This window comes from Perca fluviatilis, chromosome 11, assembly GCF_010015445.1.
Source record: "Perca fluviatilis chromosome 11, GENO_Pfluv_1.0, whole genome shotgun sequence".
Taxonomy (NCBI): Eukaryota; Metazoa; Chordata; class Actinopteri; order Perciformes; family Percidae; genus Perca; species Perca fluviatilis.
Window position 1 is genome coordinate 34,687,526 of NC_053122.1, and position 26,544 is coordinate 34,714,069.

Below are 26,544 nucleotides of genomic sequence, written 5' to 3' on the forward strand. Positions count from 1 at the left end.
GTGTGTTATATAGTTTTGTTGTGTATGTAATAGATGTATAAAGTATAAAAGGAACACATTTCACTCCAAGTGGAGCTTTCTGTCCCACAGACAGCACTTTTTCTCAACGGCATGAAATCTTCTCCCACATTCCTGTTTGAAATTCCTCAATTAGTGATGTCACTGATGGAGAAAGCCAGCCCAGTTGTTTATATGTGCTGCCCATTGGTGATGCCAGAGCAAGCACAGCTTGCCCAGTGGCTAGTTTGAATTTGGTTGACCAGTCACACAACAGAGTGGGCCAGCTGACCAATCAGAGCAGACTGGGCTTTTTGGGAAGGCAATGGGCAGCAATGGGCTGTATGAGCATAACATAATGTGTTTTTAGAACATCAAAGCATGCAAACCTATTCTAGTAGACCTCTGGAGTACAAATATGACGCTAAAAAGGAGTAAAATAGGGGCTTTTTTAAGTTGAAATGTAGAAATAGCAAAGAAAAAATTTAAAGGGGACTCAAAAAATATAGATATACACCACTCTCTTTCAGGTGGGTTTCATTGACTACATCGTTCATCCTCTGTGGGAGACGTGGGCCGACCTTGTCCACCCAGATGCTCAGGAGATCCTGGACACGCTGGAGGATAACAGAGAGTGGTACCAGAGCATGATCCCCCACAGCCCCTCACCCCACCCAGAGGGCCCAGGGGAGGGAGCCCCTGCCGGGGAAGCCTCGGCGCTCGGTGGGGCCGGCGGCTCCATTTCGGCCGACAAGTTCCAGTTTGAGCTGACCTTGGAAGAAGAGGGAGAGTCTGATACAGAGAGTCCGCCTGAGGAAGAGGAGGGCCACAGCGGCAGTAGGGGGCCTGAACTCTCCAAAACGGATTCTGGCAGCGGATTCAATGCGGTATCTGCTGCGACTCGTCGGCTCACTAAAAAGCTAACTAGTGATTCAGTCAGGACGTTTTCTTTAGACTCTGATAAAGATATGGCAGAAGAGAGAGAGACAGAAGAGGAAGGCGTCTCTGAGGTACCGCGCTTCAGACTTGGCACATAGCACCAGTCAGAAGTTATATTGCTTTTGGCCTTTTTTTGTTTGTTTATTCTTCTTGATTTCGGTGCCTCTTCTGTCACTCCTCTTCTCCCACTCCAACCAAAACACCACCAACTCTGGTTTCTGCGGACAGGGTGACAGCAAGCCTCGGGGTAGGGACTACGGGAGTGCGTTGGGGGGGGGGGTCAGCAGTCACTTGCACTGGAGAGAGACAGATAGAGTCACTGTTCTAATAGAGGACAGGAAACCAAGTTTCTGAGCGGTCCTTTGAGTTCCGTGACTTTCAGTCAGTCATACTGTGGATAAAGTTCTACAGAGACAATAAGAAGTTAAAAAGAAACTTCCCTTTTACCAGCCTACCCAAGGTCTACCACAACAAATGACAGAACTGTCTTCCTCTTTTGTGAAGAAAGCGATGAAGTGATGAAGGAGCGGGAAAACAACGACGTCTTGAAAGACATCTTGCCAAACTTGCAATTTACAGGGACAATGCTGTGTTGCCTGCCTTTTTTCATTTTTATTTTGTTTGTTCTGTTGTCTTTTATTTAGGTCCATATGCAGTGAAATGCGGTAAATGAAGATACAGTAAATAGCAAAGCAGTGTAAGCTAAGTTATGGCAGAAAGAAGCTATGCATGATTTTGTGCAGGAAACTGTAAATGCAGCAGACATTTAAAGTAAAGTAAACATTTTGTATAAGTAGCACTCCTTTCAGCCCATTTAATTTTGTTCAGCAAGCAGTAGTTTTGGAAGAATATGATTATAGTGAAGTGGCTGGCAGTACATATAATTTTTTTTAGGCTTACTATTTCCATTTTTATAATCCTAAACTGTCTGATATTGTAAAACTGAGCCAGATTCAGTGTAGTGTTATACAGTCAAGGAATTACATCCAAAGCAATGTGGGCTGTGCACATGGTGCCTCCCAGTGTTGACAAGTGGAACTGAAGTTCTGGCATTGGAGGCCAATGATTTGCAAGGTTTTGCATAGGCGTATTATTATGGAAAATACATTCAAAACATATTTAACTGTAGGACTACCCAAATATCAGTTGTGTTTCAGTTTTTTGCTCTTTTGATTCATTTTTGTTGGATTTTTCTTTTTAAATATATGTCACTAATTTTTGCATTCTTAATATTTGGCACCCATTTTTATCAGTCTGCCTTCAAGTTTAGCACTTTATGAAAATCGTATGAACACATTGGAGGCTGATGACCGTTTGTCAATGACTGTCTAGCAACCAGCAAAAACTAAACTCTACAGTACAGCTACGAATGCATTTAGCTGTCCATTTAAATCCATTACCACATAACTTGTTACACACACACACACAGCGTTCACCTACTGAAATACTGTTTTTTGGTACCATCCACTTGCGTAAATTACTAGACTGATAAGGGCAGCGTGTTAGAAGCACAAGGGGTTGCAAAGAAGGATGTTAGCGTCTTTTTAACTGTAAAATTCAGGAGACAGTTTCCTATGCCAGAATTTTTTTTTTTTCCCCTCCATCTTTTTTTCTCTCGTTGATCAATATTACGCTCTTCACAGGGACATAGTCAATGACAAAACAAGTGCCAAGCAAGCATGACACAACCCGTACTGTAATTTCCATTTTGCCACTGGCTACTTTCCATCAGTGACTGATAAAGTTGGTTGATTGTAGCACCCTGTGTGCCAATCTGACCCTAGTGTCTCTGTTCTTTTTTTTTTTTCTTTTTTTTACTCCTGTTCAAACAGTAACTGAAGCTGATACTGTCTTAGAACAGTGATGTGTTTTTGTGTGTGTGTGTGTGTGTGTGTGTGTGTGTGTGTGTGTGTGTGTGTGTGTGTGTGTGTGTGTGTGTGTGAGTGAATGAATGACTTGGTTGACCTTTTTGATGTATTTGCTGAGAAAAAAAAAAAACCAAAGCACTTTGTATGGTACTTTTTACAGTTCTGCACTTCCAGTACAGTTGAACATGTATAACATGACTTTTTCACTGTTTTTCTGTCGGTAAATGGTGTGGTGGTTGAGTTGAATTGCACGGGCTGCACCATGTTGGAGGGACTGAAATTGTTTTATTTGCTCTTTTTATAATTGACTGTACAAAAAAAAGTGTTTTGTTGAAATTCATGACATTGGCTGCAGGGTGTGAAGAAGAGTATAGAGAACTTAGCCTGTGGAGGAACCCGTTTTTATTTTATTACCACGAAACGTCACGTTTCACTGGGTTAACGAGCTGAAAGGTTTCTCTTTGACGCCTTATTTTCAAACTTGGAATTTTCTTTCTGGTCATAGACGTGTTCACTGACATGCTGGGGTAAAACATGTGCAATCCTTTCTGTAGCTATATAAACAGCACCAAACAGACCAACACTCAAGGATGCCTTCAACACTAAGGACTGTTTAACAACGGCTTACGCAGCACAACATGCAAAGATTCCGTCTGTCTCTCTGCGTGTCACTAATTGTTTGATTTTGTACATTTTCCTCACAGTGCTTCATGTACAGTTTTATTTATTACTTCTTTACTACTGTCAGAAACGATGGAACCGTAGACTTTTTTTTAGTTTTTTTTAGTCTGGGGTGTTAGTATTTACAGTATGTGTAGCTTGATGTGTGAGAAAGTCACACAGGACAGATTTCCACTATTAACTCAGCTTTTTTTCCTTCTCGTTTCATTTCTTTATGTCTGCAAATAACATTATACATAAGCAAAACTACTCATGTTTTTTCTTGGTATGAAAATAGTTTAGTGACAGATTTCCGTCTGAGTTTTCGGAAACGTCTCTCATCTCCTGTCTTCCTCTGTTTCCGCTGATTGGGGTCGGATCACGTGTTCATGAAGGATCTTACAGTAAGAGCGCTGATCTGAGACCTTTTTGGATTCATAGTGAAGATTATATAGTCACACGGCCTCAAGTCATCCTAGCTCAGTATTTCTGTTTTTAGAGACTTTATGGGTCATGAACAAAGACTGCAGCTTTGACAATCGAAACTCTGCTGTTTAACTGCGGGTGTGTTAGCCCTCACTCCAACTAGAACTGTATGCCTTGCCAATAAAGGAAAAGCTCTTCACTCTTTGATGTCTTGTTCTCTGCTTTTATGTGGAAACCAAATAATAAAACATAGTAAAGAAGAATAACCTCGTTATTGCGCGCAATGGTGATCTCCTAACAAGCAACAGCCTGCTGAGTCAGTCATTACAAAGTCATTCTATGCAGTTATTGTCATAACTTTATTTTTTAAAATCCTGGCTTCTAAAGACCAAATATTCAGGCTGCAGTTTGGAGGTGTATAAAATATGCAAAAGCTACAGCTATAAAAAAAACAGGAGTCTTGTGGTTTTATTATTCACTAGTGTAAAACAAGTTATAGCTTCAATAAAGAGTAGGAACAAAATGATACACACTAAAGTATATGATAATGTCAGACAGGGTGGAATAAGGTGATAAAGTTTGTAATAACCTTAAAGCTACTTAAGAGGAAATACAAAAGTTCTACTTTATGTTCTGCAGCGGTGGAAAGTAACTAAGAACATTTACTCAAGTGCTGTACTAAAGTACACTCTTGAGGCACTTTCAATCTAAAAATGTTGTACTTTTTACTCCACTTCATTTATTTGTCAGCTGTTACTAGGTAGCTACATACAAAACACAAGCTAAAGAACTATAATGCACTGTTATAGATTAAACAACACAAAGAATATAAGACAATTGGCTATACCTTGACCACCTACACATTAAAATGCTCTAATATGTTTATGCATAATAATCCAATTATATAATATCAATGATCATATAACACCCTGAAAGGGACTTACATTTACTTTTAATGCTTTAAGTATATTTTGCTGATCATACCTCTAAAACATTCTCAATACGGATCTTTTACTTTTAATTGAGAATTGTTTCTCTGTGGTATTACAACATTTACTCACCACCACAAAATATATAACTTTTTTTTTATGACCAAGAATACAGAATTAAAACCTGTAAATAATTTACAGAATGGATAGGGGGCAGGGTTCTGTGTGAATGAACGGGTCCTCGTCTCTGATTGGTCAATCGTCCTGCCAATCATCCTTACACTCTATTTTGTACCTACCCGCTTATGCCGGGTCTGTCAATCAAGAGGCACACAAGCTACTGCAGGTGCAAAGCTGGGAAGCCGAGGATAAAACACACGCTTCACGGTAAACCCTGCGCTTATTTGTCATTGCGCGGCCGTGTTGAGTCTAACAGTTGCAACGGATAACATGCGGATTGTTTGTCGCTTGTTATATCCTGGTTTTAGACTGGACATTTAGTCGTAAATAAGGAAGAGTAACCTTCATTTGACATAACGTTAGCGGGTATGCTTAGCTAGCTCCTACTGCCACTTCTAAATACTGGTAACGGTCTGCTGCGTTAACTGCATTTAAATCTGTATTGCTTCCATCTCTTCAACAATCGTTTGTTCTGTATTGTAGGTGGTAGGTAAGTAATATATGACAAAACTCATTGTACTGTATTTTCTGGGGGTTTTCTCCAGTTAACGTGAACCAGACTGTACATTTTAGGCAGCTAGCTATATTCACTGGCAAGCTAACGCTAGATAAGCTCCGCTGTGGATCAAGGAAACTAGAAAGAAGGAATAGTCATTACTCATGACATAGCTAGCTACGTCATTGGTGCCAAGCCTGTATCGTTCTAACATTACGTGTATTTGATTTATAATAGAGCTTTTTTGTTATCAATAACCAAACAACCATTTCAACTGTAAATGGTATTTCATAATATTCAGGAGGGCTATCGTCAGCCAGCTCTATCCATAATGTGTCCTATTATTGTCAGGAGGTGGCGCTAATCGCCAAATGTGCCTCTATGAATCGGGACCCCTATCTATGGACGGTGTAGCTAAAAGACAGGGAGGGAGCCGCGGAGTCGGTGAGTGATGGCAAGTGTTACGTTACAGCCTCTCTGTCTTAATCGTTGTCATTATTTATGTGTCGGACCTGCCCGTTTGGTCATGTACATGGACTGTAACGGGCATGTATCATGATGTAGCAGCTATCTTGGACCAAACAGGGGCTTGAGTTGAGCTAGATATAGCTGCTGGACGGAGCCATGATCTGCTTGGGAGGCCAATAACAAAGCAAACAAAAACGGGCACATTTAGATAAAAACATCCGTCAAAATTACGTAATGTGTTTTGTTTTTATTTTGTGGAAGCACACACAACACAGATCTAATGGGTTATAGTGGGACTTTCCCGCCCCATTAACTTCACTAGAACTGGCACCAATACAAAATTCGGTAACACGTTACTTGAAGGTACCTCCATAAGAGTGACATGACGCTGTCATGACACAGTCATGACACATTAACTCTTAACTCTTCACTCTAACCCTAACCCTAACTTGTCATGACTAAACACTGTGAATGACACTTAATGACAAAATCCTTATGTCATAAACATTTATGACATAAGGATTCTGTGAATTGTTTATGATAGGGCTGGGCGATATGGAGAAAATCAAATATCACGATCATTTTGATCATCAATACCTTGATATCGATACCGCAACGACATTGTAGCGTTGACTATTTGTGCTTTCACAAAATATTTACACAATGAGATTTTTGATAAATAATCATCAATAATGTGGATATAATGACTAAGTGGGTAAAGGCAAATAATAGAACAGGTACAATGGTCACATGTTCATGACAGTGTCATGTCACTCTTATGTAGATACCTTCAAGTAAAGTGTTACCCAAAATTAGAGCTGGGCAATATATCGATATTATATCAATATCGTGATATGAGACTAGGTATCGTCTTAGATTTGGGATATCGTAATATCGTTATATGGCATAAGGCTGCATTACAGTAACATTATGTAATTTTCTGAACTTCCCAGACTGTTGTAACTGTTCTATTATTTGCCTTTACCCACTTATCCACAGTACTGATGATTATTTATCAAAAATGTCGTTGTGTAAATATTTTGTGAAAGCACTAGCAATAGTCAACACTACAATATCGTTGCGGTATCGATATCGAGGTATTTGGTCCAAAATATCGTGATATTTGATTTTCTCCATATCGCCCAGCCCTACCCAAAATTCTATCGACTTGTGATTGCGATGATTGTTCCTTCTTTCTATTGTCCTTGCTATTGATAAAGGTGGTTAGGGGCCGTTTACATTCTGGGCATGTTGTGTTCAGAAACAACCAGAGGGCTCTGAATGCGTTGCCAGTTTGTCCGCGTTTATCTAATTTACTACAAGGCAAATTCTGTCCAACCATATGGTCCTTCACAATTGACTGGCTGTGGTAGCGCTCCACAGAGGTTCCCTGCCCTCCTGGATGGGAAAGGATAGTCAGTTTAGCTCATGCTTAGCCTGCTAAGCTCTGCTACTTCCATCCTCTTATCTTGCCTGGGGCGGAGGTGTGCATTCCTTCACCGACCAGTATTATTGACATTAGGTGGAAATAACTCAAGGCTGTATGTGCTTGTTAGTTGTATTGACACAGCCTCTTGGTGAAACGGCTTTATACCCTGATGATAATAATAAAGTTATGGGAGTGTAACCTGGCAGATGATACTGACATTATTTTACCCTGTCATGGGTTAGATGAGGCTGTTTAATTTGAATGAAAGTTACAGAAACTAAGTATACACTTTTACTGTATAGTTAATTAAAGGGGACTGTCCACGACATTATAAACTAATAAACTAAACTATATAACCCAGTACAACACAAAGAATCCCATACGTTTTGTGTACCTTCTGGTATTCACACTTCTCGTTTTTACATTTGTTAATCAGCTTATGTTTAAATACTGCCATATTGATTTAGACGGCTTTTCTGCTGGTCTGTCTAAAGAATGGTGATGACCTATAGCTCATCAGTCAAATGTATTTAAAGTGTCAAATCCCCATTAAACGTGGTCTCGGTGCACTTTACAATTGAAGGAACACAGAAATAACAGAGCAACAAAACATTGGAACAGCCATAAAGCAGTCATAATAAACAATACAAAACCAGCAACATAAAACAATAAGTTAATTTGTGTGTTTGTGAAGGATGCAGAAAGGACGGCGTGTTATGTTTGGCTGTTGTATGAGTAGAGGTGGATTTTCAATCTAGATAAAAAAAAAAAAAAAAGTCAACTGAGTGAGCTTCTTTAACATGTCATGGGAGGCCATTAGACTTAGAACACTTTAATGTCCCCGAGAGGCAATTTGTTGTACAGTACAGACATATTGACACATAATCCACAACACAAACATTGAACCAGACATCTACAGCACTATTTATCTAACACATAACATACACACATCAATAAATAGAATACAGTGAAAGGAGTATATTGCACAATTATGATATAAATAAATAAAACACATTACTTCACACATATTCCTTCAGTCACACCCCTCCATACATCTTATTTATTTGGGTTATTGCCATAGGAATGAATGAGGTTTTTTTTGCTCGGTTGGTTCTGACGTTTTTTGGATTCCACAGATGAGGGGCACGGTAGGAGAATGCTCTATAACCAACTGATTATTTGTTTACTAGGGGAATGACAAGGAGACCTGTCTCATGGTATTTCTCACAGGCATACCCCAGAATGGCCTGTGGGTTCTGATGCGTTTCATGAATGTAAAATATGACTTTGGAAGAGAGCAAACCAACCGGAAACAGCCAGTCCTGTAAATTAGTAAATTAGATATTTGACACCTGCCCGGCCCTATTGATACGTATGCTTTCTGACTTGTCTCTCTTTCTCTGACTTGCTTTACCTTTTTTTTTTAACCTTGGACCTATTGCTAGAATTGCCGTATAACTTAATGACTTTTGTCATTTTGTCTGCAGGTGTTTAAGACATCTAGGGTTCAGAAGTGTTGACATTACTCTAGGCTATATCTCAGGGAAAAGGTGACCTGGATCCACTTTTTCAATTTAAAAGCTTTGTGATGTCTGGTGATATCAGGGGGTTGATCTTGCTTATCTCGGTGTCAGTAGTTTCCCTTCTCAAAGCCTTTCACGTTTCTTAAAAGTACTTACATTGTGGTTTGTAAATTAATTCATCTTTTAATTTTGTTTTACCATCTATCGACCAATTAAAACAAGTTCAGTATGAATAATTCAAATATTTGCCTACTAATTGGCAAAGGGTGTGGTAATCTAATCTGCTCCATGTCCTAAACTGGAGAAGTAATATTTTTTATATAATTGCAAATGGGGTTGGGCGATGTCCCCTACATTGGCAGTTGATGATGTTTACAGTAAAACATTGCGATGGACGATGATATCGTTGTCGTTTTCTCTTTTAACATAGAAGCGATCAGACATACATTTAAATGCCCTCTGTAAATAGACAGTATTACGATGGTCTTTTTCACAAATATGTTGCACGTAAGGGGGGAAAAAAGTAGTTTCCACTTAAGGGGCCCGATCTTGCACCCTGCGCAGCACAGCGCAAAGCCCAACGCTAGTGTCTTTGCTAGCTTAAGACCGACGCAGTTGTCAATTTCCCATCAAGTGCCCGCGTCTAGGATTAGCGTGTGTCTGACAGGGTGGGGGGGGCGTGGCATCACGATGGTGGCTCTCCATCGTGATGTCGGTCAGCCGTCATCGTCCATCGGCACGACCCTAATGGCAAAGAGACAGGATTGTTCATTTTCCTGTTCATTGTATCCTTTATCTGCACCAAACAGGAACTGTTTGAGCCAGATGGCAGGGGAGTTGTGTATGACGCTGTAACTACAGGGAGTGGACGCAATGTAACTTGTGAATACAGGTCTGCACAATCTGATGGAATCGAATGCAACAGCTCTACCTTTTTGTAGATTTATATACAGCTTAGTTTTGGAGACACTGTCAGAGAGGCTTTCAATCCAGCACTGGTTATTTTTGTGTCCGTCGTTTGTGGCTGTGGTGTTGTTGTATTGGGTTGTATCGAAGGTGTTTCTATTAAGGTTGCTCCCTCTTAGTCGATTAGTCGACTAGTCGGTCGTTTTGGTCTTAGTCAACTTAGATTTCTTTAGTCGATTAGTCATGTTTTATGCTCTTTATTTTTTTTTATGCTGAATGACTTATTTCCAAGAAACGTACGAGCACATCTCTGGTAAACACAAGAATTAAGGTGGTGCTTTTGCATGACTCTTTGCGGAGAAACTCCGATTTACAGATCTGTCGATTAAATCAACTAATCGATTAGTCGATACAATTGAATGAGTGTTAGTCGACTAAGAATTTCTTCAATCGAGCACATCCCTAGTTTCTATTATTACATTAGGGGTCGGAATCACCAGAGGCCTCACGATACGATATCATCACGATACTTATGTCACGATACAATTATTGCGATTTTAAACATATTGCAATATTCTGCGATATATTGCAATTTATTACCTTTTTTCCAACTTCAAATTTTTCCCAGTTTCAAATGATGTCCCCAAAGGAAAATTTTGTCAACATCTGTTTTATCTAAAGAGATACATTTCTCTGTCTGTTCATCTCACTTCAATTTTATTGCTGCAAAATGGGATCGTCAAGCAGACAGACTGACCAACACATATATCATAAAAGATCGATACTTGGCGTCTGTGTATCGATACAGTATTGCCACTAAAAAATATCGCGATACTATACTCAGTTTTCAATTGCATAAAACACTTTTTTCAAAACATTAAACACAATTCTCTACCTAAGACACAAAAATCTAACAAGAAGTGACTTGCTATCCATTTCTAAACACAACCAATCAAAATGCTACACTTATTTACCAGGGCACACACACACTCCTCACATGTGCAAACACATTATGTCATAACTGAACACTAACCAATCATTGCTTTAGTATAGGCCTATACAGAGGCCAAAGGTCAGATTACCTGTTTGGAACAATGGATGCCAACAATAGACAGAGAGCAAGGAGGAGGAGGAGGGAGAGACAGGGGATAACAACGAGGAGGAGGAGGAGGGAAGAAGAGTAAGAAGGAGAGCCATTTCTGATGAGATCAGGGAGAGAAGCCCATCTTGAGTAGCTTTACAGTGGCGTCCATATTGCATGCAACTATCTAATGACTATTTCAGCATTACAAATCAATCAAAGTGCATACAATTCTGTCCCCCCCCGCCCACACACAAGCACGCACAAACACTCACAACACACACACACACATATGTTTATACTTTTTTTTTCTTGTTTCATGCTACTGTATACAACACTGGGCTACTCTTACAGACGTAATGTTTTGCCCAATAAATATTTTCTGTTTTACTGTAACATTACATAATTTTTTACAGTGCACTTTTCAACCACTTTCAGCAGACTACTTTCTCTCTAGAACATTGTAGATATAAGCCTATGAAAGACAAAAGAGCTTTAGATTTAGAACAACAGTGTGTACATGGTATATCCAAAAATGTACTATTATGAAAAAAGTGTTTGCCATTTGATGCAAATGCTTCATTTTGAGATGTGTTTCTGGTATTTTGAATGCAGTGTTTCATTTTGAAGGAGATGTGAGGCATTTTGCATTTTGTGTGTGCAGTTTTGGGAATTGTGTGTAGAGTTTTGAAAAAAGGAGACATAGTTTTGAAAACGTGTGTAAGCAGTTGGAAAAAATTGTAATATGTGATCTCAATCCTTGCACAGATGGCGTCTGCAAATGCCACATACGGACAGAAGGAATCCTCGGACCAGAACTTTGATTACATGTTTAAAATCCTCATCATTGGCAACAGCAGCGTAGGAAAGACTTCCTTCCTCTTCCGCTATGCAGACGACTCCTTCACGCCAGCCTTTGTCAGCACAGTGGGCATCGACTTCAAGGTGAAGACCATCTACAGGAACGACAAGAGGATAAAGCTGCAGATATGGGTGAGGAAGTGAACAGGGGGGACACACACGCATGCAGACATTTGGTGGCTAAGGGTCACAAGAAAATTGTGGGGGGGGGGGAAATAGTTTTGGAGGAGCCAGTGAATCGCAGTCTCCCCCTGGGGTTGCTCTGTGGCAGCTGACGCTTTACTCTGAACTCCTGAAGAGATGTGAAAAGGAATTGAAAACTCGCCCTGCTTTGCTTTTTGCTGCTTTTTTTCATTATCAGTGTTCTGCATTCATTGCCGCTTCTGTGCTGTCTAGACTCAGGTACCACTGAAGAAGTAAGGGGTGTAACAGGTGGAGAAGTCTATGGCCACACTTTATTTTGCATTACATTATTACTACAGATGTTGCAATCAACCTTTTTATCTGATGCAGAGTCCAATCTCATATTTATATTTCCCTCCATAATACAGTGACACAGCGCTCACTCAGCCTAAAATTGGCTTACAGTATGACTAGAAAAACCGTTAAAGTGCCCATATTATGAAAAAAGAACCCTTTTTCTGGGATTTATTTTGTGTCTCTGGTGCTTCCACACGCATACAAACTTTGAAAAAAAACCATCCATGCTGTTCTGAGTGAGATACGGGTTTCTGAATGTGTCTTGCCTTCAGTCTTTGGGTGAGGTGTTCAAAATCTGCAGGGCTTTCTACGTCACTAGCCGAAACGAGGGGCCTAGGGGGCTAACCGTTAGCATGCTAGTGCTCAGTACTCTCAGTACCTCGTTCTCAATAGAAAAACACTGCTACAACACACACAAATTCACCCAAATCTACAAAATAAATTGTATAGAACTACTTCCGTGTCCCTGTAGGTATTCCACGCAAAGTTGAAAGTGCGCCCTCGTTTAGAAGAAGTCTCCCGGCTAATCCTGCCTTGTACAGGCCGGAGTTGGATAAACAGCCAGCTAACTCATGTAATCCTTACCTAGCTACTGTGCATGCAGTATAATAATGCAAATACAATTATGAACCTTAAAATGAGCATAATATGAGCACTTTAATGGTAGAACTGTTGCCTGGCACCAGATTCAAACATCTCTGTGAACAATATACTGAAATACAAATGCAGCTTTCAACAGCAGTGACATTCCTGATACAGTATTTAGGCTGCAACTAATGATTATTATAAAAAATTATAAATGAATAAATAGATCGAAATAAATAGAGCTATTCATGAGTCTGATAGATGTAGGCACGACACTCGACACGGCTCTCCTTAAACAATGAATCAATAAACAAAAAATGTTGCAGATTTATTCACTGTCAATCCACCAATCAATGAATCAACTAATTATTTCAGCTCTACAGTAAGTTTAATTTAACAAGCATGCAAAAAAAAAGAAATATAGATTTGATTCATCAGAATCAATCTACCTGTTTTTCATGCGTCGCCATCACATCTGTGACTGAAGCGGTCTCTATTACCATGCATCTCTAATGATCACCAGGTGGCCTCTGCAGCCCCTTCAATCACGTCATCTGCTGTGTAATGGCAATACCCTTGAAGTGTACTTAACATGAGCCATAAAGCCTGCACCTGGGACCAATTGCTTATTACATGGGACACCAGAGGAATACCTAATGCTCACTGGCGTTTGGCTTCATGTCAAACCTCGGCAATCATCAGGAGGCACGTGCACAGTCATAAATCATTTGCAGATGCCGGCTGACAATGATCTTCACAAAAAGACACACACACAAGAAAATACTGCTGTCTCGTTCCCAATGCTTATTTAATCCTACATGGACATGAGAATGTTAAGACCACAACCTGAGCAAGAGCATCCGTGGATGGATTGAAACTAGAGCTGCACAATATATCGTTTAAAAAAAAAAAAGTATTGTCGAGGTATCAACTGGCGCAATAAACAAATCGTGAAAGGCTGCGACATATCATGAAAGACACATTTTTTGTGTTAATTGAAAGAAAATATCACCAGAAAACTGCACTTTAAAATTAAACTGTCATTCTTTTTTTAGTGCTGCCTTTTATATTCAAGAACAAGCAATGTGTTGTAGTTAAGCAGGATACTGGAAGCAGCAGAAATGCAGAACCGAGCACACTTTAATATCTGTTTATTTATCGCAAGTAATATCCTTATTGCGATATTCAATGACATTATCGCATATTTTCCTCATATCGTGCGGCCCTAATGGAAACCTTGTCATGTCCGTGAGGCCGTGGGTGTGCAAGTGTTTTTTTATTTTGAGCACGTTTTCATCATAATGTTGAACATGATTTGACAGTGATATACTCAAAAATAGTTCTCAATGAAAAGTGTCTGTGTTTGTGTGTATTTGTGCAGGACACTGCTGGCCAGGAGCGCTACAGGACGATCACCACAGCTTACTACAGGGGGGCCATGGGCTTCATCCTCATGTATGACATCACCAACGAGGAGTCCTTCAACGCCGTTCAGGACTGGTGAGGGAGCACCCGAGTATGCACGTCTGTGTATGAAGGTGGTAGAGATTAGATTCTCTGCCCGAGCCCGAACTTGGGCCGATTTTTCCCTCCACAGGGGGGGGAAGACCTGCAGGAAAACCGTCACAGGTCGGATTCGAACCCTGGACCTTCTGCGTCGAGGAATAAACCTCTGCAAATGTGCGCCCGCTCTACCAACTGAGCCAACCGGCCACACATTATATGTATTTTTAGGCCTAAGTAACAAATGTGTACAAAGTTGCACAAGTTAGGCTAAAATGTTGCAAAATGCAACACGTGCCATGCGCAGCATCTCCTCCACTCGCACGCATCACACCAGGCCTGCTGGGCTGTATGGTGGAGCTTAAGTTCAACATGGAGCTTGAAGATGTAAAGAAAAAAAGAAAAACAGGAGAATTAACTATGAGCAAGTTTGGAGGAAAGTCGAAGGTATGGAACCATTTTAAACAAGTCGTGGGCAGTGACAACATATGTGTTGGCTTTGTCGAGTGCATTAAGTGCGGCACGCTGCTCGCCTATGCCAGCAAATAAAATGGGGACTTGGACGATGAACAGACACATGAAGCAGGCTCGCCATGGCAGAAAAGATGATAGTCAGCCTTCAACGTCCCCTTTTGTTACTTCTCCAAGCATACCCCTTCTAAACAGATTTCAGCAGTTCAAACAACTCGGAATTGTAGTAGAGAACGTAAGTTATAACGGACCACGTATTAAGAAATTGTTGGGTTTATATCACGCTCGGTGCGCGACACACACACACACACACACAGAACGTCGAAGGTGTGTTGTTTTTGACTCTTGGCATGTGGCTGTTGACACAGCCAGAAAACAAATTTAGTTTCAAAAGAAGCTGGAGGCAGCAAAAAAAAAAAACACCGCTGGCTAAACTATTTAAAAATGTGTTCAGGACACCCCCGTCTGTCGCTAGCAATGATGACGCGGTGATTAGTGACGATTCTCTCCGACCAATCAGTAGTCTGCAGGTTTTCACGCCACCTTTTGGTATCGCCTCAGCTCGCTTGGAACCTCGACGAAGGTGATACTAAAAAAAGGACCTGTTGGCAGGTACCAGGGACTTTATTTCATAATGGAAAACCAAAAAAAGGCGAGCAGAGTCGAGCAGGTACCATGTAATGGAAATACAATACTGTAGTGGATGGGGCAACCACGCGAGTAGTTAGGAGAGTCGGACACTTTTCAAACAAGTCCTGCGTTTCATCCAGTTATGTAGCATTTGTTTGCAAGTGAAAAGACCGATCAAGGGCCTTCTGCATCCGGCGCAGCGCGGCGCAAAGCCTGACTCAAGTGTCTTTGCTAAGACCGACGCAGTTGTCAGTTTCCTGTCTAGCGCCCGTGTCGTTTAAATAAATAAATGCACTTGCGCCCATCTGTGGCCCATGGGCGTGCTGGTCTTACAGGGAGGTGTGTTCAGGTGCATTCTTGGCGTATTGCTATTTTGAGGCAGCGGGAAGTGATCGCACCATTGACCAACAAAAACCTGGTCTAAAGTCAGTAACGCAGCATTTCATTGTTATTTTAACAGCGAGTTAGTAAAATGCGCCTAGGCTTGTGCACAGCGCTCGCACACTATGCTTGTTACACACACACACACAGATTGCAAATAAAAATATTACGGTGCAAAGCCGCCATCATAATAGCAAAGCGCCAAGGTCTAAACGCGCCTGGCTTTTAAAGGGAATGGGAGATGACCCTCTGATTGGTTTATTGCATGTTACGCCCAAAACGCACCTATGAATTAATGAAGACACTAAGTACAACCCTTTTGAACCATGCACGGACCCAAAAGTGGATTTGGACACGCCCTAAACGCACCTGCGCCATGCGCTTCATGCCATGCGCTCAGATCGTTAAAATAGGGCCCGAAAGCACTAATGATGATTAAATCATCATTTGGGTTTGTCAAACTGCATGTTTGCACGACAACTGGAAGTAATGTTCTTGCTCTGACTCTTACTTCAAAAAGTAACTAAGCAGAAAAGATTTTTTTAACATCAGATATTAACATTCGCCTTTCTTACCTTATCCAAATGAGTGGTTTGGATCATTATGGTAAACTTGACTTGTTAGAAACCCGTCTGGTGGCCTGTGTTATGTTACCATGTACTCTTGTGAAGCTATTACTAGTAGGGCTGGCTATCGTTCAAAAATATTCAATACCGATACCAATACCGTGACTTCGATAGCCGTTCCTAGTGGATCCTTTTTTCAACACCAATTTTATGAAAACAAAAAGAAATTACAACATTACACATTACAGCACAAATCTTTTTATCTAGTTTCTTCTAAGACTTGTTTTTTAGACAGCCAGTCCCAAACATGATTAGATCTTTGTAGAAGCATGCTGCGTGCTTATTGGCTCACTGACGCTGATGATGTTTACTCCTTAGGTATTGAATGACGAGGCATTTGCCAATACGCGATACTTCAGAGGCAATTCGGTCGGTGCCTAAAAAGTATCGAATTTGGTACACACCCCTAATTACAAGACGATTTTTTTTCTTTTCACATTGGCAAAATGCAAATGAAGCATGTGTGCTAGGTCTGTGGTACATTATAAAAACTGCTTTAGCATCCAAGAAATCAAAGATGCTAGTGAAATTCAGTCAGGCGATGTCGCTGAACACCCTGTACTGTATCTCCTAACAGGTCGACCCAGATCAAGACGTACTCATGGGACAATGCCCAGGTCCTCCTGGTGGGGAACAAGTGTGACATGGAGGATGAGCGGGTGGTGGCCTCAGACAGGGGCCAGCAGCTGTCCGAACAGCTGGGTAAGTCAGAGGAAAGACTAGATGCCATGTCTTTCCACTATTCTCTTCTCCTGGGAGCATTAACGAAAATTATACATAATCAAGACTCGTAAAGTTCTTCCAAAGAGGGGGCGCTGATGTGTAGATGATGCATTTCACATTAGTATAATTTACAATGTTTGGGTTACGTTTGGACAGTGGGATTCAGCTCTGTTCATTTTAGAGGTTGTAGTTCAAGAATCTCTTGTTCATTATCTCTTTTAATGCCCTTTTCTGTAGTTGGCACACTGATTAGACTTTTCAGCTTGCAACAATGCATCATTTCTCAATGTTTAAGTGGCCGCAATGCCAACGAGCCATACTAACACAAGTCTTAAACTATCAACGTTTTAGTTTTAAAGGAACACGCGGACTTATTGGGAATTTAGCTTATTCACCGTAACCCCCAGAGTTAGACAAGTCGATACATACCCTTCTCATCTCCGTGCATGCTGTAAGGCTGTCTGACGGCTCCAGCAGCATCAGGCCAGCACAGAACATGCAGGTGAATGGTTCCAGTAATCCTACAGCTCCGAATAAGTGACAAAATAACGCCAACATGTTCCTATTTACATGTTGTGATTTGTAGAGTCACAGCGTGTACAAAAAACAACGTAACATGAGACACAGCCATCTTCTATCCGTAAACAAACCGTGAACTATATTCTCAGGCGGAAGAATATAGTACTTGGGCGGAGTGATATGCTCGCAGCAAGCCTGTCTGAGAATATAGTGGCGATAGGTGTAAACCGAGCCCTGGGTATCCTGCCCTGCCTTTGAGAAAATGAAAGCTCAGATGGGCCGATCTGGAATCTAGCTCCTTATGAGGTCATAAGGAGCAAGGTTACCTCCCCTTTCTCTGCTTTGCCCGCCCAGAGAATTTGGCCTACCCATGAGAAAGAGAGAGACATCATGGCTTTCAAACAAGCAAAGTGGCAGTTGGTCAAGGCCTGGAGTGGTCCGCCTGAGTCATCATAGTATTACATGTAGTTTGACAATGTTTAGACCTAATTTCAAACCACCTATGAAAGAGGTTTAAGGATGATCTGAAAAGCTGGATTTAATTCATGAATACTTGAGCGCTGGATCTGAATATTCGTTCGATGGTTATTCCATATTTCAGTGGAATACCTAAATGTCCACTAGCTGCTGGCTAATTTATGCAGCTCTATGTTGTCCATCTCAGCCAAGAAGGGAGAAATGTTGAGTTACCAGCCAGCAGTCTGGTGTTTGTAGACGTCTGTATAGTGTAGTAGATAGTACAGCCGTGCATAATGCCAAAACAGTGAGGCACTGCCCGGCCAAGCATTCATCCACACACACAACGCGTCGGTCGTCACTCGTCAGACAGACTGGCAAAAACGCACGTCTTTCCATTTATTGTAAATGCCGACGGCAAAAAGTTGAGACCAATTCAACTTTTTCAGAGAAAAAGCTACCTGACGTCACCCTGCGGTGGACTCGCCAGTAAAGGGTGACAATTTTTTCGGGACTCCCGCGGTACGGGAGTCAATTTCACTGTTGGTAACGTGATAAGGACGGAATAGAGCGTAGATATTCAACAGGAGCGGGACAGGAGATTGAATAAAAAAATTACGCTGCAATGCAGTGAGCGCGCCCAAAGCTTGCGAGGCATTTCGTTTTAGAAAAGAGAACCACTTACAACTCACAATACGTTTGTTGATTGTGAATACCGTGACCCTCAGGAGTCACGGAAAATTGTCACTACCCGACCCTAACCCCCAGCAGTTAGAGACCCAACGGCTCTGCTCCGCAGCGCTGCATTCACACAACAACATCAGCGCAGCAGAGCAGAGGAGCCGCTCTCACTCCCTCCGGAGCCATCGCTGCAGCTGTGCGCACGCACACACACACACACACACACACACACACACAGTTTGATAACTTTAGACAACATAGGGAACGGAGCGGGACGGGGAATATGGAGGGGGAAATGGTTGAGGTTTGAGCTGCCTGCCGCGATAAGATGGCTGCGTTAACTGGGTAACCTTTACATCTGCAAAAGTAAGCATAACCATAGCCTCTCTGTGTCTCACTCAGGTTTTGAGCACTTTGAAGCGAGCGCTAAAGATAACATCAACGTGAAGCAGACCTTCGAGCGGCTGGTGGACATCATCTGTGAGAGGATGTCCGAGAGTCTGGACAACAACGACCCGGCTGTCACCGGCAATAAACAGGGGCCCCAGCTCACCGAGCAGCCTCAGAGGTCCCATCAGGATTGTGCTTGCTAGACTTGACCAAACACAAACACACTGCTGTCCTAAAATCCAAACACCTTTTATTTTTTTTTTATTTATTTTTTTTTTAAGGTTTGTCTCTCACTTTCTTTTTCTTCCTCATAGGTACGTGCACATACACACAAACACTGCCATACAGAGACACACAACCTGGCTGCTTAGATTCTCCATCTCTCTCACCTCACCAAGAGCATTATCCAAATGAGCCGGCTCGCCCCAAAGATTTGGTGTTTTCAGTAACGTCATCTTAAAGTTTTTGTGGATTTCAGTAATGGAAAGAACATTTAACAGAGGTACAATCCCAGTCCGTTTTGCTTTCTTATTCACACACACACACACACACACACACACACACACACACACACACACACACACACACACACACACACACACACACACAAACTATACTGTATACTAACAGAATTATAGAAGGCCATGAAGGCTGAGACTTCATCATTCCTTGTTGTCTGCTGTTGGGTTTTAATATAAAAGGCTGTGGATCCTCCAGTCCCAGGCCCCACTCAGTACCAACGCCTCAAACCGAAATTCAGACAAATCCGTTGCATTTGTTTTACTTAATCCGATTGGAAATATATGTTTGATGCTTTTTTTTACGTTTTTGAGTTTGTTGGGTGTGGGTTTGAGCATGTGGAATCACCGGTCATTCGTGTCGTGATTGAGTTTCTACAGATAATTATGCTCCCAGTTTGACATCCAAACGAGTTCATTTGAAAGTTTGTTGTCCTTTTTTTTTCTTTTTTAGGAATGTACGTAACAATAGTCATGCGTATCAGTTCGCTTGTCAAGTTTTTATAATTATTATTCATTTTTGGCCCCTTCCCCAGATTTTTAAATTGTCGTTTAGTGAAATTGGTTGGCAGTGTCAGTCGCTGTGGTCTCGGTGTAAAGAGCTGCATAGCCTCTGGAGGTTGCTCCATTTTTAGATTCTTAGTTTTTCTTAGTTTGTTTTTTTTTTTACTATTTTTTTAAGACATACGACAGAATAAAAGGAAAAGGGATGTCTCTCACCACATGGAGAAGAGTGTATAAATGTTTAAAAGTAAATAGATGTGCATTTAAAAAATGCATGTAATATATACACTCACCTAAAGGATTATTAGGAACACCATACTAATACCGTGTTTGACCCTATCCTATCAACATGGGCCAACATTTCTAAAGAATGCTTCCAGCACCTCGTTGAATCAATGACGCAAAGAATCAAGGCAGTTCTGAAGGAGAAAAGGACCCCCCACCACCATTACACCCCCACCACCAGCCTGCACAGTGGTAACAAGGCATGACGGATCCATGTTATCATTCTGTTTATGCAAAATTCTGACTCTACCATCTGAATGTCTCAACAGAAATCGAGACTCATCAGACCAGGCAACATTTTTCCAGTCTTCAACTGTCCAATTTTGGTGCGCTCGTGCAAATTGTAGCCTCATTTTCCTATTTTTAGTGGAGAAGAGTGGTACCTGGTGGGGTCTTCTGCTGGTGTAGACCATCCGCCTCAAGGTTGTGCGTGTTGTGGTTTCACAAATGCTTTGCTGCATACCTCGGTTGTAACGAGTGGTTATTTGAGTCAAAGTTGATCTTCTATCAGCTAATCAGTCGGCCCATTCTCCTCTGACCTCTAGCATCAACGAGGCGTTTTCGCCCCCCCCCCCCCAGGACTGCCGCACACTGGATGTTCTTTCTTTTTCAGACCATCCTTTGTAATCCCTAGAAATGGTTGTGTGTGAAAATCCCAGTAACTGAGCAGATTGGGAAATACTCAGACCAGCCCGTCTGGCACCAACAACCATGCCACGCTCAAAGTTGCTTAGATCACCTTTCGTTCCCATTCTGACATTCAGTTTGGAGTTCAGGAGATGTCTAGACCTGGACCACCCCCCCTAAATGCATTGAAGCAGCTGCCATGTGATTGGTTGATTAGATAATTGCATTAACGTGAAATTTAACAGGTGTTCCTAATAATCCTTTAGGTGAGTGTGTGTGTGTGCATATATATACATACATACACATACATACACACACATATATATATATATATATATATATATATATATATATATATATATATATTCCCTGCATACGATGTGCAATATGCACTCAATAGACAAGGCATGTGATTCAGTGTGCGCACTGGTATACCCCAGACCTCTCCATCAACATCACATAGTCTCTTATGTCATGGTAGATTATATTTTTATCTTTACTTTATGGAGGAAAGTGATATTTTTAAGCATGTTAAATGTTTTTTTTCCTCTCACTGATGCTAAGGTTAGGGATTTGTCTGCTTGTGTATACAGATAATCCTTCTGTAAGGCATGTATTATTTATATTTTCAACACTTAAGTTATTTCAAAATACAACTTATTTATTTTGTATTATTTATAACCTTATTTTCTTTAAAGATAAATGTTCTTCCTAGATTATGCATTGCAATCTGCACTCTTACTTTTTTTTTTTTAAAGAGATGTTCAATAGTATTCAATTGCTTAAACTGTCCCAGCTTTTAAATGAAAATGTATTTGCGTTTACAGTGAATATAAAGCTTAAGATGCTTCCTCGCGTTTAAAACATTCCAGTCCTAGAATCTCGTATCATGTCAAAGCAGCTATTGGTGGGAAGTTTGTTTGTCTTTTGATATCGTAGTTATGTAACCTTAAAAGACTTGGTAGCGTAGAACGCAGACTGTTCTCACAGAGCGATGGCCGTTATTTCTCTCCACGCCCAAATATGAGCAACATACAGCCCCGCTGAAGGTTTTGTAATGCACCTACTGTACGTGGGTGTGCGAATGTACAGTTCTTATAAAGGCAGTCTTAATGATCGTTCTTTCCAAAGAGATCTCAACAATATATTTAGAGCCAAAAAGAGAGCTTGTTGGACGACTTGCACTAACAAACTTGTGTGCGGTAGTGTTTTCCTACTCTGTGCAAGCAGCTTCAAGAAGGGGACGTGTTTGGGAAGTACACTGAATACTCTGAACACTTCATTAAAAAATAGCAATTCTTACTGCCGTGGTTCACTTTTGACTTGTTTGTTTATTTGTGTTTAATTTATTGTGTTTTGCTACAGCTGTAAACTTGCTGGTGTCTTCCAGTAGGAACACATATTGATCCTGTTCAACTCTCCTCTAATTCTTCTTCCCTCCCCATCATAAATCACTTCTTGTAAATAGGAATTCCCTGCCCGTCGGGCATTAGTTGTGTGAATTGTGCTGTAATTCTGTAATGCCAGATTTGCTATAATGAGGAATCAATAAACAAATTCTAACAGCTGGAGCGGCACGTTGTTTCGACCATTATTCCCAAAGGTGAGTGATTTACAAGAAGTGCACATGTGATGTTTCAGAAATGGTTTCGAGCAAATTGTATTGTGCCCAGCAGAGGGCATAATGCTGCAATAATGTCTTGTTTTCTACCCTCTGAGTTATTTGACCATCTATGGTTTGGTTCAGCTTCTCTGCTGCACTTAATACAACACCCACAGTCCAACTGTACAAGAGGAGATACATGTAAAGATATGGATGTGTATATATATTCTTTCAAATGTTCCTCCCAAGCTATAACGAGCACGCAGAGCCTCCTGTTCTTAGTAAGAAACCAAACACGTGGGCTTTAGTAATGTAGTGAATTTAATAAATGTCAGGTAGAGACTTGAAAGTCTGTTAAACATGAATAGATAGGGTTTCTCAGCACGTACACAAACATTCAGGGAACTTTGGCAACGAAACTACACAGCAGCCACAATAATAAAAAAATACAATAGTTACTGTACACAAAAGTGACAAGACATGCAGTGTTCATTTTTTGCAAAAAGACGAAGTAAGACCATATGTAAAATAAGAAAATGTTTCAGTAAATAAAATATATATTTGTCATTGCTAAGTGCTTGTAAACAAGTAAGGCATTATATTACACAGTGGGTGACAGCACTTGGTGACACCCTGGAGTTTGGTTGCACTCTTGTTGAGATTGTCCAGCTTACACACACACACACATACACACATATATAGACTATCCTGCACCAGTCCACTGGATAACAGTTTGGTACATGGCTTCCCAAAAACAAAATAAGTCTGTTTCCTGCATAACACTGCCAGTTTTTCATGAATGTGAAGAGGCTGCAGCCCACACCTGCTGCTGGTTAACCTGCCATTATTCCAGTAGACTTGCAGCTCTCATCAAGGCCTGCTCGTTGCACCGGGCAGTGCAAATGTCTGTTTTATTTCTCAGTTACAGGCTTTTTTTTTCCTGGAGGGTGCATTTACAATGGCCTCACGTCAAGTCTCTGATATGGATTTTGTGTTACAAACGGGAAAACGTTCCTCATAATACAGGCCTGTATCCACAGGGCATACTTAGAGCTGTATAACCTCCCATGAAGTAATGAATAGCACCATCACTTGGATTTAGTACGCCTGGACCTGGTTTGGTAAAAGCTGGCATCCGCTGCTGACATGGTTCATCACCTTCTGCTTCAGCTGGGCCACTTGCTCCCTGAGGACGCTGGCTGTGGACGCCAGCTCGGTATTTTGCGTTTTCAGGCTCTTGACCTTGTCCTCCAGCCGAGAGATCCTCTCCAGTTTTCTCTTGCGGCATTTGGAGGCGGCTATCCTGTTCCGCAGCTTTTTCCTCTCCGCCTTGATGCGCTCCTGGTTGTCCATGTCAATGGGAGACAGAGGGGGGCTGTCTCCGAAGCTCTGCATGTCCGGTACAGTCTGAGGCTCGTCCTTCACCGACCCGGCGGAATGGAGTCGTGACAGAGCAGCCGCCGCAGCGGCCGCCTGCTGCTGCGCGCTGGCCAGATGAGACGGAGGCGGCGGGAAGGGGATGGTGTCCGTCGAGTAGTTGATGGAGGTGGCTCCGAGCGGACTGGCCGCATAGCCGTTCAAAGTAGTGTAGACGGGAAGGTCTGACGTCTGAAGCCCGACGGAGCTGACTGCGCTGGCTGATCCGAGGAGCTCCAATCTGTCCACGGACACGCAGCCCGCCTCGCTCAGCTGGTTCTGCTTGTGGAGATCCTCCAGCGCCTTGACGAAACCTTCCGCGAACTCCTGCTCGTCGCTCGCTGACTTCGGGTAGAGGAAGTGGGAGGCCGGGTTGGCGGCGGTGACCAGCCCGTTGGACTGGATAATAAGGCGCTCCAGGTCCGGAGAGGTTAGTTTCAAGAGTCCCAGGTCTGGGGAGTTGAGGAGTCCGTCTGTGTCCCGGAGCGGGTTGGATTTGAGCTCGGAGGTGTGGTCGTCCAGGTTCAGATTAATGTCCTTCTTCATCATCGTGCTCTGGGAATAGATGCTGGAGACCCTCGGAGTGTTCACCACGGTGCCTGGGTAGAGGGTTGTTTCCATTCTACACCCTCACATGAGGGAGTGTTGAGCGCTACGCATTAGCGATTGTTAAGCAATCATGTCCAAACATGAGGAAATCAGCTGATCCTTATTCTTCTTATGCGATCCTATTTCCTTATCCCCTTCTTCTAGTGTATCACTGGCTATATCAGGCGACCACTTGAGCTGTTGTGCCCGAGGGGCTCTGATGTGTCTCTTCAGCGCGCGGGTGATATTGTCTTTTCCCGATGGCACGACTGCTATGCGCAGCGCCAGACCTCGCTCGCTTTCTAGCCCTAAAAATTCCATTATGTCATTCCAGAGCGCAGAGATTGGCCCAAAATGACGTTGGTTTCCGGTTCAATTTGAATAAGGGGCCGAGCCGGTCTTTATTGCCATGGAGACTTTGGGTAAACTACAAACAGTGCAATGCATTGTGGTTTGATGTCATAGCATAAAAAAGCTCAGGGTCGCCAAAAGAGAGCAGAGACTGGGGCGGGGAAGGTGTAAGAGGCGAAGGGCCGAGGAAAGAACAGAAGAACAGAAAATATTCCTTCAACTCAGGCAGGCTAAGCCACTTTTTAAAAGACTTTACGGATAGAATAGAACAGTCATTTTTAAATAATGTCAACCGGCCGAAATGGAGTCCTAAGTATGTGTTCAGGTTCAAACTTCAAACACTAACCATACCAACACCTCTTGTTCCAGCCCTTTAAGGATCAATGGTCACATTCAGCCCTGACACAGGACCGAGAGGCTGGAATGAGGTGTCACAGCGATCTCTAAGCGCTCTGAAAGTGTTTCTGAGGAAACTGAGCGTATGAAAAAGGGGAAGGAAACAGTGACAGTGGACGGAGGAAACCATGTGTTTTCTGTGATTGAAAAAGGCATGTGGAAAGGCTAAAGGTCTTAATGGCTGTGGTTGAATTGAGCTATCGACAGTCTTTTCAGTTAGGGATAGTAATCCTAACAATGAAACATAAAGCTGTGGGATCTCACAACATTATAGACTAAAATAGAATAGAACATTATAGACTAAAATAGAATAAAACACTACAGAATGGAAAAAATAAGTAGAACATTATAGAATGAAATAGAACATTATAGAATAAAATACAGTAGAATAAAATAGAACATTATAAAGTAAAATAGAGCAAATATAATTATAGAACATAATATACAAACAATAGGGAATTATAGAATAGAACAGAATATAATAGGGCATTATAGAATAGAACAGAATATCATATAATAGGGCATAGAATAGAACAGAATATCATATAATATAATAGGGCATTATAGAACAGAATATAATATGATAGGGCATTATAGAACAGAATATAATATGATAGGGCATTATAGAATAGAACAGAATATCATATAATAGGGAATTATAGAACAGAATATAATATAATAGGTCATTATAGAACAGAATATAATAGGTCATTATAGAACAGAATATAATATAATAGGGCATTATAGAATAGAATATAACAGGTCATTATAGAACAGAATATAATATAATAGGTCATTATAGAACAGAATATAATATAATAGGTCATTATAGAACAGAATATAATATAATAGGGCATTATAGAACAGAATATAATATAATAGGGCATTATAGAATAGAATAGGAATTAAAGTAGACAAATACAGTATACATCCAGTATGCACAAGGCATTGAGTCTGCTGGTGGAAACCACAGTAGAATATTGTTATTTGGCCCATACACAGCAAGGACGTCAGCAGACTGTCTGCATCAGCACCACAGAGCAGAGAG

At 41.4% G+C, this 26,544-nt stretch overlaps 3 protein-coding genes across 11 annotated transcripts in view; 2 read left to right on the top strand and 1 right to left on the bottom strand.

Moving 5' to 3' along the window:
• pde4ca (phosphodiesterase 4C, cAMP-specific a) overlaps window positions 1–4,095 on the top strand; it is a 67,345-nt gene extending 63,250 nt beyond the window's left edge. For 7 of the 8 annotated variants that reach the window (XM_039815066.1, XM_039815064.1, XM_039815065.1 and 4 more), the window contains one exon: window positions 528–4,095. In XM_039815066.1, coding sequence (XP_039671000.1) covers window positions 528–1,034 — 507 coding nt within the window. In that variant the 3' untranslated portion in view covers window positions 1,035–4,095. The remainder of the gene's footprint in view (window positions 1–527) is intronic. The other variant, XM_039815068.1, reaches the window with a different exon arrangement.
• A 1,006-nt stretch (window positions 4,096–5,101) lies between these two features.
• On the top strand, window positions 5,102–20,448 carry LOC120568198 (ras-related protein Rab-3A-like). Of its 2 annotated transcripts, none has more exons than XM_039815555.1 (5): window positions 5,102–5,206; window positions 11,671–11,895; window positions 14,210–14,328; window positions 17,017–17,141; window positions 19,221–20,448. In XM_039815555.1, exons 2-5 carry the CDS (start codon window positions 11,671–11,673, stop codon window positions 19,409–19,411), a joined length of 660 nt encoding a protein of 219 aa, XP_039671489.1. In that variant the 5' UTR covers window positions 5,102–5,206; the 3' UTR covers window positions 19,412–20,448. The 2 variants fall into 2 exon arrangements, with proteins under 2 accessions (XP_039671489.1, XP_039671490.1); XM_039815556.1 differs by lacking the exon at window positions 5,102–5,206 and adding an exon at window positions 5,237–5,489.
• A 2,600-nt stretch (window positions 20,449–23,048) lies between these two features.
• LOC120568197 (transcription factor jun-D-like) lies at window positions 23,049–25,062 on the bottom strand. Its single transcript, XM_039815554.1, has one exon. The coding sequence runs from the start codon at window positions 24,780–24,782 to the stop codon at window positions 23,844–23,846; it is 939 nt and encodes a 312-aa protein (XP_039671488.1). The 5' UTR covers window positions 24,783–25,062; the 3' UTR covers window positions 23,049–23,843.
• Between the last annotated feature and the right edge of the window lie 1,482 nt (window positions 25,063–26,544).

What these genes read in the sequence shown, in the direction of transcription:
- LOC120568198 (XM_039815555.1), top strand. Translation starts at nt 11,671, where the DNA reads ATGGCGTCTGCAAATGCCACATACGGACAGAAGGAATCCTCGGACCAG. An exon ending in GGATAAAGCTGCAGATATGG is followed by an intron (nt 11,896 to 14,209) that starts GTGAGGAAGTGA and finishes GTATTTGTGCAG; the next exon opens with GACACTGCTGGCCAGGAGCG. An exon ending in TTCAACGCCGTTCAGGACTG is followed by an intron (nt 14,329 to 17,016) that starts GTGAGGGAGCAC and finishes ATCTCCTAACAG; the next exon opens with GTCGACCCAGATCAAGACGT.
- LOC120568197 (XM_039815554.1), bottom strand. Translation starts at nt 24,782, where the DNA reads ATGGAAACAACCCTCTACCCAGGCACCGTGGTGAACACTCCGAGGGTC.